Here is a 13,245-nt window from a genome sequence, read left to right as displayed (position 1 = left end):
TAATACTAACACTTCAAATATCACTTGAATCTACAGGATAGTCCCCGAAATATTTCTCTCCTGCTTTTTCTAAGTTTGTCTGTCATCTAAAATCTGTACTAATAATACTTATGTAATTGCAATTTCTATCATTAAACTATACAGCAGCAAACACAACAATGCTGAATCCTTGATGAACTTTGCGTGACATTCTGAAGTCATTTGATGACACATAAATAGAAAAGGGCTTTGCTGAGGCATTAATGGCAGAGTTTGGAAAATTTTACTAAATATTAAGTTAGTTTGCTGTAAACAGACTGTAAGTATGAATAAATCCTAGAATGTAAAATACTGCAGGATTTTTTTTTCTACTAAAAGTAACAACATATTGGGAGTTGCATGATGTCATAAATGTACCTTCCCCTATTACTTTCTTGTGTTTTTTCATGCTACATTAAATGAGTTTCCATCATTCTGAGGCAAATTCAATTCATTAATTAATTTTTAATTCTTGCATAAAATATCTTTATATGTTGTAATTATTTTTGTGTAAATCAGAAGTTACTCAAAAATATTGCGACTTTTGGCTTTTTCATGCCATTTTCAGAAAGTTGCACTTGCAGACAGAGCATTGATTGGACAGGTTGTAGCAAAGTTTATGAAAAGTGATGCCACTTAAAGGGCCACTGTCACCCCCCTCCAGCCGTTATATACTAAAAGAGCCACCTTGTGCAGCAGTAATGCTGCATTCTAACAAGGTGGCTCTTTTAGTTTTAGGTTCAATCATACCCCAAATAAAACGTTTTTATACTTAGCCACAATTCCTGTCTCTAGCCAGGTAGGCGGGTCCTCACTCCCCAGCTTGGCCAGCTCCTCTGCCGTCACTCACATCTTCCTGCGCTTTCGGCGAGGCCCCCTCAGCGCTGTTATCGTTTCAAATCCGGCGTCTGCGCTGTGTACTGGTGTCCTGCGCAGACGCAGTAAGCTCTGGCCGTCTGATGTAATGGCTGATACCAGAGAACAAAAGACATCCACAGAACACCAGGATGGATCTGCTGCACAGCAAATAGCTGTAGGACCTGCGATGACGTCACTGCCATGTGATTGCACTAATCACATCAGCCATTACATCAGACGGCCAGAGCTTACTGCGTCTGCGCAGGACACCAGTACACAGCGCAGACGCCGGATTTGAAACGATAACAGCGCTGAGGGGGCGGCGCCGAAAGCGCAGGAAGATGTGAGTGACGGCAGAGGAGCTGGCCAAGCTGGGGAGTGAGGACCCGCCTACCTGGCTAGAGACAGGAATTGTGGCTAAGTATAAAAACGTTTTATTTGGGGTATGCTTGAACCTAAAACTAAAAGAGCCACCTTGTTAGAATGCAGCATTACTGCTGCACAAGGTGGCTCTTTTAGTTTATAACGGCTGGAGGGGGGTGACAGTGGCCCTTTAAGCAGTGTAACTTATTCCAGAAATGTACTTACTGTTTGTATTACATTACTTCCAGAGGGACACAGGACATGAAAGTGGCACTTAATTCATTAAAGGAGTATGTTAATAAATTAATTTTGTTAAACAATAGAGAGGAGCGAGTGTACTTGTTGCTCGGGTGACCTCCGAGTACTCGAAGATTAAGTTTTCATCGTGACCGCTGAAAGATTTTCAGCTACTAGCCAGCTTGATTACATGTGAGGATTCCCTAGCAACCAGGCAACCCCCACATGTACTCAGCCTGGCTAATAGCTGTAAATCATTCAGCTGAGGAGATGAAAATGTAATCTCCGAACCCTAACAAATACTCGGAGGTCACCCAAGCGTGCTCGGGAAAACCCGAGCAAGGAGTACACTCGCTCATTACTATTAAACAACATAAAAGTGACAAATTTGATTTGACTTGTTTATTCCATCGGCACTCTTTCATATGCAATCAGAGCTTTTATCTTTCATAGTGCACAGCTAGTTTGCATGGAACTTGGTCACTAGTATCTTTCCAGACCAAGGCTGAGTGTGCACAGTAACTTCATTCCAGGAGAGGAGTTAACTCATAACATATCAGCCAGTTCTCTCTAGCCCATTTGTTTCTATACTGCCGTTATCTGCTTACCTCCCCACCTCCCTCTCAACCCCTGACAAGCTGCTGTTAAAAACCTTGAAAAATCCTCAGGCTGTACCATTAACTGCATTCAAAATAGGTGTCCTAATCATGGCTCAAACTGCTCAGAGCTGTATATTTGTCCAAATGCCCTGTTATCTCTGAGTAAATTTGGTGATAGCAATGAAAACAAAGAACAAACCACTGATAGCTGAATGTCTTCCAGCAGAACTTGTGCTGAGCTTTGTAGTTCTACTGCTACTACAGTTCTGCTACTTACTAGAACTGTTACTCAAGGAATAGTGCCTGCCACACCAAAAACCCAGAAGTGAAAGAGATTGGAAAGTTGTGTTTTACTCAGGAGACAACTTAAAAGTTACTCTTTAAGTGGAGTGCATGTCGTAATGAATTAGATATGTTAGTTCAGCGACCCCATTCATAATGCCAGTCTTAATGAATCGGAGCCTCTGTTTTTCCCCAGAAACAGTGCTGCTCAGGGCATTACCATGGATTTAACATGTATTGCAACTGAGTTGGATTCAAGTAAATGGGGATAATTTCCTATGCTGTGCACAGCAGATGCACAAACGTTTCTGGAAATAGTGGGACAGTTTTTTTTTTAGCAACTGGTCTTTTCCTTTGTTATTTCATATGTTAATGGTTCAGTTTTTTTTAAGCAATGCGCATACCCAGAACAATAGAGATATTCAAAGACGCCTCTAAGAAAAATGGAACAATAACAGATGCAAAGTTGAATACATGTGTGGGATGTTTATATCAAATGCAGTTTTTCTTAATACTGGATCCGCAACAAATGCATGACAACTGAACACATGAACCAAGCCTTAGTGGATTCCGGCAGAGAATTCTGTGAATTTCAATCACAACTAGATGGGTATTTCCTGAAGGAACTACAGATAGTGCTTTGGAATGGTGCCCGGGCTGCCCCTGCAAGACTTTCACACTTGGGTGCCCCTCAGGCGCTGGTTTGGTAGTTGTAGCCCCTCAGGGTTGAGGCCACTCTGGGTCCGATTTGGTGGGCCGGGTCACTCTGGGTCCGATTTGGTGGGCCGGGTCACTCTGGGTCCGATTTGGTGGGCCGGGTCACTCTGGGTCCGATTTGGTGGGCCGGGTCACTCTGGGACCGATTTGGTGGGCCGGGTCACTCTGGGTCCGATTTGGTGGGCCGGGTCACTCTGGGTCCGATTTGGTGGGCCGGGTCACTCTGGGTCCGATTTGGTGGGTCGGGTCACTCTGGGTCCGATTTGGTGGGCCGGGTCACTCTGGGTCCGATTTGGTGGCCCGGGTCACTCTGGGTCCAATTTGGTGGGCCGGGTCACTCTGGGTCCAATTTGGTGGGCCGGGTCACTCTGGGTCCAATTTGGTGGGCCGGGTCACTCTGGGTCCAATTTGGTGGGCCGGGTCACTCTGGGTCCAATTTGGTGGGCCGGGTCACTCTGGGTCCAATTTGGTGGGCCGGGTCACTCTGGGTCCAATTTGGTGGGCCGGGTCACTCTGACTGACAGCAGGATAAGGGAATGGCTGATAACAGAGAATAGACTGACAGCAGGACAAGGGAATGGCTGATAACAGAGAGACTGACAGCAGGACAGGGGAATGGCTGATAACAGAGAAATAGACTGACAGCAGGATGGGGGAATGGCTGATAACAGAGAGAATAGACTGACAGCAGGACGGGGAATGGCTGATAACAGAGAATAGACTGACAGCAGGACAGGGGAATGGCTGATAACAGAAAGAAATAGACTGACAGCAGTACAGGGAATGGCTGATAACAGAGAGAAATAGACTGACAGCAGAACAGGGGATTGGCTGATAACAGAGAGGAGCTGATATTATCTGACTGACAAAACCTGTTTCCTAGTGGGCTCGTAGGCGTTGGCATAGTAACTGGATCTGACTGCGCATATCAATGAGCTAATCAGCCAGGTGGCAGTTGGCAGTTATTTTTAGAAATTGCCTCAGAAACCAGGCCATTATACCCTATGAGGAAATTTCCCTATTGAAACGCATTGAGACAATGCTTTCCAATGAGGGGAAAACAATTTTCAAATGCAAATTGCGCCAAAACTACACATCCGATCGACACGAAAAATACTTAGCACACCTCTCGTGGACGCTGGCTTCGAAATGACACCTCACTGGAGTCTGTGCGTTTTACGGTTTGGGCCGCATTAATTGCGGAAAAAAGCCTAATAATAATAAGAAGAAGTTTACCACGATGGAATAACAGTATAGTGCTTTGTTCCAAAGCACTATAAAAATTCTAGTAAAAGAGTTACATTATAATGGCAATGAACTAATCCAAAGTAGCATCTTTAGAGCATCTTAATCTCAGCAGGAGGGACCTACTGTTGGAGCCTCTTAGGTCAAAGGTTTGAAACCCCATAGCAAGTAATATGCTAAAAATGTCAGCTTGGTGCCAGAATTCATACGGTTATGCATGCATTAAACTTCCCCTTAGCTGTCATCTGTAACTATTTATGTGCATGACATAGAATTACAATTTTACCCAAAAGATTTAAACAGACCAGGATTAAATAAAGCAGAGTCTGTTGGCGTGTGTTGCAAAACTAGTCATTTGTCTTGCTTCCACAACAGAGAGCTGAATGTTACCATTAAACACATCTCAAGACGTGAGATCTCTTCTAAGCAATGAAATGTTTATGTACGCAGCAGGCCACTTAGTAATACGTAATGGAATCCTAAGGCACATCTCTTCCAGCTATTCTTCATCTGCCAGCATACGTCTGCTACATTTCTGACAGCTAGTTAGAATAAATACTAAGATAAAAAACAAAAATAAATAAATGGTGCACAACACAAATGTCGATTGTAGATAGTCCTCACAAATGTATACATCAATATAAATCACTTACAAAGTTTTCCTAGACATACAGTGAGAAATGTATGGTTTTCATGTATATATCATCTCATCTTCGATAATCATATATGGTATATATACGCTTCCTGTTTGTATGAACCCCTTAGTGACAGAGCCATTTTTGAACCCCATTTTTCAAATCTGACCAGTGTCACTTTATGTGGACACTCTGGAATGCTTGTGCTTGTTTTATTCGTGACACATTATACTTTGTTAGTGGTAAATTTGGATCGATAAGTTTTTTGTTTTTTTTTGTAAAATTATCTGAAATATGATAAAAACTTTGAAAAATTAGCAATTTTTAAACTTTCAATGCTTATATCCTTAAACTACTGTAGATAGCCATATCACGCAAAATAGCTAATAAATAAAATTTGCTTGATTGCTTAGTTTGGCTCGACGGCCAGGTCAAGGAAGACTTTTGGTGGTCCCAAACTTTTTCATTTAAGGATTATGGAGGCCACTGTGCTCTTAGGAACCTTGAGTACTGCAGAAATTCTTTTGTAACCTTGGGCAGATAGGTGCCTTGCCACATTTCTGTCTCTGAGCTCCTTGGCCATTTCCTTAGAGCTCATGATTCTCTTTTGGTCTGACATGCACTGTGAGCTGTGAGGTCTATAGACAGGTGGGTTCCTTTCCAAACCAAGTGCTATCAGTTTATTTAAACACAGCTGGACTCCAATAAAGGAGTAGAACCATCTCAAGGAAGATCACAAGGAAATGGACAGCATGTGACTTTTTTTCAATCAAGATGGGGTGCAGAGTGTACATTAATGTGAAAAAAAATGAACTTTTTTTAATTTACCAAATGGTTGCAATGAAATAAAGAGTGAAAAATGTAAAGGGGTCTGAATACTTTCCATACCCACTGCATATCAGAAAACCCCAGTACTGATAGCATTTAAAAGAACTGTACCATATAAATTATTCTAAACTACTGTTAGAAAACTTGTTAATACTTCAGTTGCTACACAGGAATTATGGCAAAGTGGAATTAAAAAATACATTTTTATTTTGTTAAATAAAATATTGCTTTAGATTGCTTTATTTGTAAGTTTTTCATTTTCACAAGGGGTAATAGGAGAAAATATATTATTTAAATTTCTCTTGAATGTGTCACTATACCATATGTAGTAAAAAACTGCTGTTTGAGCACACAAGGGCGGGCTCCGAAAAGGAAGAAGCGCTATTTGGTATTTGGAAAGAACGCTATTTGATTTTTGAAGTGAAAATTTGTGTAAAACATTTGCAGAGCCATTGACATGCTAAAATGGCAAAAAAAACCACTAGTGACTACATTTTGGAAGCTAGACCCTTCAAGAAATGTATCTAGGGGTGTATTAAGGGTGTATTAGAGTCAATGGTAGAGAGGTATTACTCATGCCCAGCGTAGCCTATCCTCTAGTCCCTAGACTTTGGAGTTTCTCCGACTTCTCAGGACATGAACTGATGAGTAGCTGCACAATTCCTTGGCATGATGGTGTTCCTGCTGCTGCTCAGTCAGCTTCACATAGTCGACCTGCATAAATTCAGAGAAGACATTTGTCTCAAAAGGCTTGAGAATGAGCGGTCTCTGGAAGACCCGAGCCAGTTGCGACGGTTTCCTCTCATGCTTCATTTCTCTGGACTGTTCCTGGAACTGAGGTTGATCCAGATTGCCAGGAAAATCAGGTTGTTTAGGGTGGTAGCAGGGATGTCTTTACCAGCCAGTTCATCCTTAATCCTTCCTGACAATCTCTCCCAAAATGCGGCTACCAGAGCCTCATCATTCAAGCCAAGTTTAGAAGACAGGGTGCGCAACAGGTTGGCATATTGGCCTTAGACAGATCTCCTTGATGCAGTCTGAGAAGGTAAGATGCAGCAGAGAATATATAACCCAGCTCATCGATTACCTTTTGGAAGGCCACCTAGAAGGCCTGCAAATTCGAGTTAACATGGTTCCATCTCTCCTACCAGGGGTTGAGCTATGCTAAGGCCTGTCCTGCTAGTTGGGACATCAGGAATCCCACTTTAGCCCAATCAGAGTGAAACTGAAGGGCTAACATTTCATAGTGCTGCGTGCACTGATTTAGAAGCCAATGGCACTGCTTAGGATCCCCATCTTAATATGGAGGAGCAGACAGATGAGGATTAGCTTAAGGTACATAAGTTGCAGGCAGAGTAGACACGGCCGCTCTAGCTGCAACTTGAGCTGGAGTGGGCAAAGTGGCTGTCGTCAATGCATTTTTTCCTACAGATATTGCTGGTGGATCATATCTTAGCACAGCTCAAAGGGCGGAGGATCAGTGACTTCCTTGGCCTGTACAAAATATCACGCATGTGGATCATGGATCCACTGTGTCACGGTCCGGGCTTACCCATGTAGGTACGTGGCTAAGCGACCCCCTTGGTTTTCGCTAGAGCTCCTGATGGTGGGGTTAGGCTTCAGTTTCAGGTGACCACCATGTACCACTCCAAGGGCAGTCCCTGGTGCTGCAGCAGCTCACCTCAAGGGTCAGGATCACAGACACTGACTCAGAGTCCAAGGCAGACTCCAGACTCCAATACTGAGGTAGGTTAAGGCAGTGAGGTACCTGGAACACTTGAAAGGATGTACACTGGCACAGTTTCAGACAGTACGAATCCTATAACACTTGACAGGAGGGGCACTGATGTAGATTCAGACAGTGCAAATCCTAGAACACTTGATAGGGTGTACACTGGTGTAGGTTCAGACAGTGTGGATCCTGGAACAATTGACAGGACGGACACGGGTGCTGGTCTAGGTACTGCCGGTGCAGTTTCAGGTTCAGGTGCCGCTGGAGCAGGTTCAGGTACCACCAGAGTGGTTTCAGGTTCAGGTACTGCCAGAGCGGTTTCAGATAACACAGGTAGCAGGAATAGGTTCAGGTTCAGACTAAATGGGTTCAGCAATAGGTTCAGGTTGTAACAGAATAGGTTCAGGAATAGTAGGGACAACTTAACTAACTAGCAGGGACAAACACATACTAACTTGGCTGGGGACAAATTCATAGTGCATGGGCTACCCCTGTAAGATGCAGGGAGATTAGCTCATGGGCCTAGGAGCAGGAAGCTTCGGCAGGACAGGGAGACGCCGCCAAGCGGCCACGGTGGTGAGTATCTCAGTGTCCCTGCCGGGAAAGGTAGAGTGGACATGCAGGGACGCTGGCATCAGTTAAATAAAGTTGCACATACTGTATAGTATTGAAATCACCTATGTACATTATCAGTAAATTATTTTTAAGAGTGCTCAACGTTTTATTTGTTTTTTATTTCAACTGTGACATTTAGTTAAAGGTGACATTATAAATTATATGGGATTTTCTAAGAGCATACATTTTAATTGTCACCAAACAGGATGACTCTTTTTTTATATTTTTAATGTACAGTATAATAAAAAAAAAAATTAATGACTGAAGTTAAAAAGATCCATAATTAACTTTTATTTCAGTCATTTAATATATGCTGTATATGCCTTTGTTTCCATTTATACAGATTTTGGATAAAGATATCCTTATATTTATCCCAAACAAATGACAACATTGTAACACTTTTTTCTAAATCTTGATCATGTAATGACAACATACATTTCTTTTTGACAGTGTAATAGTGTATGAATGCTGCCCCGGCTATGAGAAAGTACCAGGAGAGAAAGGCTGTCCAGCAGGTATATCATTTTAGACCACTTGCGTTCATACTGCATCTGTCTTCAATTGTTCTCACTTTTAACTTCCTTATAATAAAATAATCTCTTTCTATTAATGGTAGTAGCACCAACTTAATGATATGATAAATGGACTTTCATTTGTGCCTTGTCTTATACCATATAGACTAAAATAAATCTAGAATATATGAGAATACAGATGTAGCATTTGGCATTCTTCAATTAAAAAAGTTATCAGACAATTTTTACTGAAGGCATGTACCGCACTTCTTTCTGTGTACTGTAGGTTAATCATAAGCAGGCATCACTCAAAGGAAAAAAGAACAAGCTGCCACCATAGCTTAGAGCAGGTTTCTCAGTGTGTGAGATGTATAATGACAACTCTGTTCTCCTGATCTAACCTCCTTCATGAATCAGTGCAGATTAGTTTAGCTGTGTCACATTACAAAGTCTTCAAGCAGCTCTCATACTTTTATAGCATGGTCAGCTCTGTTGTCAGCTCCCGCACTGCCTGTCCGGAGATGAGCTCAAAGGTGTCAGTGTCATAAGTATGCTGGTTGTAATCCACTTGTAATTGCTCTGCAGTGAAATCAGAATATGTTGTCATTATATCTTACACAGGGGTAGCCCAAAGCAAAGTGTTCCTGTGTGAGATGTAATGACAGCCCTGATCGCGCTGTAAAGTGATTACAAGTTCCTTGAAACTAGTTCTAAACTATGGTAGGGTGTGTTCTTCTTTCCATTTGAACGTTGCTGCCTACTTATGGTTGGTTATCATCAAGCGGGGAGAAAAAGTACACATCCCCACTGAAAACTGTCCTATAACACCCACATGGACTTAAAAAAAGTTAAAACAAATTAAATCATTAAGTACCAAATACTTCGATTTCTAATATCCTTGCAACATAAACATTAAATTAAAAAAAAAAGTTTTATTCTGCCCTGCAGCCACTATTATATTGTGTCTAGTTCAACATGAAACATTATTATGATTATTTATTATTATAGCTATATTTATTCCATAGTGCTTTACATGTGAAAAGGGGTATACATAATAAAAAACAAGTACAATCATCTTAAACAATACAAGTCACAACTGGTACAGGAGGAGAGGACCCTGCCTGCGAGGGCTCACAGTCTACAAGGGATGGGTGAGGGTAGAGCTGGTCATGCAGCAGTATGGTGGAACGAGGGTTACTGCAGGTTGTAGGCTTGTCGGAAGAGGTAGGTCTTCAGGATCCTTTTGAAGGTTTCCACGGTAGGTGAGAGTCTGACATGTTGTGGTGGAGAGTTCCAGAGTAGAGTGGATGCACGGGACAAATCTTGTATGCGATTGTGGGAAGAAGTGAAAAGAAGGGAGAAGAGAAGGAAATCTTGTGAGGATCGGAGGTTGCATGCAGGTAAGTACCAGGAGACTAGGTCACAGATGTATGGAGGAGACAGGTTGTGGATGGCTTTGTATGCCAAGGTTAGGGTTTTGAAATGGAGCCAGTGATGGGATTAACAGAGAGGAGAGACCAGAGAATAGCAAGAAGGGAGATGATGAGGGCACACTCTATTGTTTTCGCAGATTCTTGATTAAGGCTGCCGTCACACTAGCAGTATTTGGTCAGTATTTTACATCAGTATTTGTAAGCCAAAACCAGGAGTGGGTGATAAATGCCGAAGTGGTGATGTGTTTCTATTATACTTTTCCACTGATTGCTCCTCTCCTGGTTTTGGCTTACAAATACTGATGTAAAATACTGACCAAATACTGCTAGTGTGACGGCAGCCTAAGGAATGCATCCAGGAAATATTTTTGAGTTGGTGTAAGCAGGAAGTGGAATGGACTTGGTTATGTTCTTTGAAGGAGAGATTAGAATCCAGGTTTACCCCAAGAAAAAATTGGTGAAAGCATTAAAGTCCAGTAGGCTGAAACCAGCAGAATAAAATAATATAACATACTGTTTTTTACTTAAAGTTAATCTGTCACTAGTTTTTTGGGTGACCAGGTCAAAATATCATTCAATTTAGGGTCCCCTATGCATTACACAAGTACCGTACTTTTGATACCCTTTGACTCCCCACGTATGATCCATACATACCTTTTTTATTCGTCCAGCACTGTATGTAAATATGCTCGATCCGGTCCGTTGGCCGTGACTTATTGTCCGTCTCTCCCCCCTCCTGGCTTGCTCTAACGCATTCCTTTCAGAGAATTTCTATGTTCGCGTAGAGTTTGGGCGCGTGTGCATTCAAATGACCTCTCGCGCATGTGAAGTATGCTTTGCCCAACTGCGGGCAAAGCATAAAATCATTATTGCGCATGTGCCGGCATACACCATGGCGTTCTATGGCCCGGATGTATACTTCTATATTTCCGGGCCATAGAAAGCAATGGTGTATGCCAGCGCATGTGCAATAATGATTTTATGCTTTGCACGCAAAGCATACTGCACACGCACGAGAGGCCATTTGAATGCGCACGCGCCAAACTCTACGCGAACACTGAAATTCCCTGAAAGGAATGTGTAGCGCAAGCCAGGAAGGGGGGAGAGATGGACAATAAGCCACGCCCATCGAAACGGTCTGAGCATAGTTACATATAGCGCAGGAGGAATAAAAACGGTATTTATGTTTCATGCGTGGGGAGTCAAAGGGTATCAAAGGTACTCGTGTAATGCATAGAAAACACTAAATTGAATGATATTTTTACCTGTAACCCAAAAAACTGGTGACATATTGCCTTTAAACAGTTCCTTCATGTCTTCTGCAGCTCTACCTCTTTCCAATATTTATGAAACACTGGGAATAGTTGGAGCAGCTACAACGCAGTTATATTCGGACAGAGCCAACTTAAGACCCGAAATTGAGGGCCCTGGAAGTTTTACCATTTTTGCACCAAGCAACGAAGCCTGGGCTGCTTTGCCAGCTGTAAGTACAAACGTTTGTCTCTAGGAAGGATGAAGTATTATTATTGTCTAGTAAAAGTGAGCATAAAAATGTCAAATAACCTAAAACATCTGTAGATTTTGGAACTGACATACTTCTTGCTAACCTTGTCTTGCAGGAAATATTAGATGCCTTAGTGAGTAATGTTAACATTGAGCTTCTTAATGCATTACGGTATCACATGGTGGACAGACGTCTTCTCACAGATGAAATGAAGCATGGAACTACCGTGCCATCAATGTACCAGAACTTGGATATTCATATACACCACTATCCAAATGGAGTAAGTGATGTCTTGACAAAAGCCATGAACTTTAGACCTCATTATTATCACTGTCTAAACATGAGGCTTACCTTGTAGGCTGCAGCAACCAATCCAAATCCAAATTTCATTCAATATAGAATATTTATAAAAGTGTAAAACTATATTGTAGCAGTTGATATACTTTTCTTTGAATTGTTTGTTCTTTATTGCAAGAAAAACTGAAAAGTATATTCAGTACTTTCTGTAGATACAGGTGTTTCTCCCAAAATTAGAACATATTTCAAAAAGTTAATTTATTTAAGTTTTTCAATACAAAAAGTGAAAGTCATGTATTATATAGAGTCATTACAAACGGAGTAATCTATTTCAAGTGTTTGTTTCTGTTAATGTTGATGATTATGGCTTACAGCCAATGATAACCTAAAAGTCATTATCTCAGTAAATTAGAATAATTACCGTATATACTTGAGTATAAGCCGTCCCGAGTATAAGCCGAGACCCCTAATTTTGCCACAAAAAACAGGGAAAACTTAATGACTCAAGTATAAGCCTAGGGTGGAAAATGCAGCAGCTGATGGTAAATGTCAAAAATAGATACCAATAAAAGTAAAATTAATTGAGACATCAGTAGGTTAAGTGTTTTTGAATATCCATATTGAATCAGGAGCCCCATATAATGTTCCATACAGTTCATGATGGGCCCCATAAGATGCTCCATACAAAATACGCTCCATATAATGCTCCATACAGTTTATGATTGGCCCCATAAGATGCTCCATAGAAACATTTGCCCCATATAATGCTGCACAAATGGTGATTATGACCCCATAAGATGCTCCATACAGACATTTGCCCCATATAATGCTGCACAAATGCTGATTATGGCCCAATAAGATGCTCCATAGACACATTTGCCCCGTATAATGCTCCACAAATGCTGATTATGGCCCCATAAGATGCTCCATAGAGACATTTGACCCATACAATGCTGCACAAATGTTGATTATGGCCCCATAAGATGCTCCATACAGACATTTGCCCCATATAATGCTGCACAAATGCTGATTATGGCCCAATAAGATGCTCCATAGACACATTTGCCCCATATAATGCTCCACAAATGCTGATTATGGCCCCCATAAGATGCTCCATAGACACATTTGGCTCGTATAATGCTCCACAAATGCTCATTATGGCCCCATAAGATTCTCCATAGACACATTTGCCTCGTATAATACTCCACAAATGCTGATTATGGCCCCATAAGATGCTCCATAGAGATATTTGCTGCATATAATGCTGCACATGGCCCCATAAAATGCTCCATAGAAATATTTGCCCTGTATAATGCTGCACAAATGCTGATTATGGCCCCATAAGATGCTCTATAGACACATTTGCCCCA

The 13,245-nt window shown here is 41.6% G+C and overlaps 1 protein-coding gene across 1 annotated transcript in view; it reads left to right on the top strand.

The window, feature by feature from the left end:
* The window catches only part of TGFBI (transforming growth factor beta induced), a 180,018-nt gene that overhangs the window by 83,712 nt on the left and 83,061 nt on the right, over positions 1 to 13,245 (top strand). The window contains exons 3-5 of the mRNA XM_077265973.1: positions 8,580 to 8,644; positions 11,400 to 11,557; positions 11,694 to 11,858. Of these exons, the coding sequence (XP_077122088.1) occupies positions 8,580 to 8,644; positions 11,400 to 11,557; positions 11,694 to 11,858 (388 nt within the window). The remainder of the gene's footprint in view (positions 1 to 8,579; positions 8,645 to 11,399; positions 11,558 to 11,693; positions 11,859 to 13,245) is intronic.

This window comes from Ranitomeya variabilis, chromosome 5 (genome assembly GCF_051348905.1).
Source record: "Ranitomeya variabilis isolate aRanVar5 chromosome 5, aRanVar5.hap1, whole genome shotgun sequence".
In the NCBI taxonomy this organism is placed as follows: Eukaryota; Metazoa; Chordata; class Amphibia; order Anura; family Dendrobatidae; genus Ranitomeya; species Ranitomeya variabilis.
This window is presented reverse-complemented; position numbering and strand designations above follow the sequence as displayed.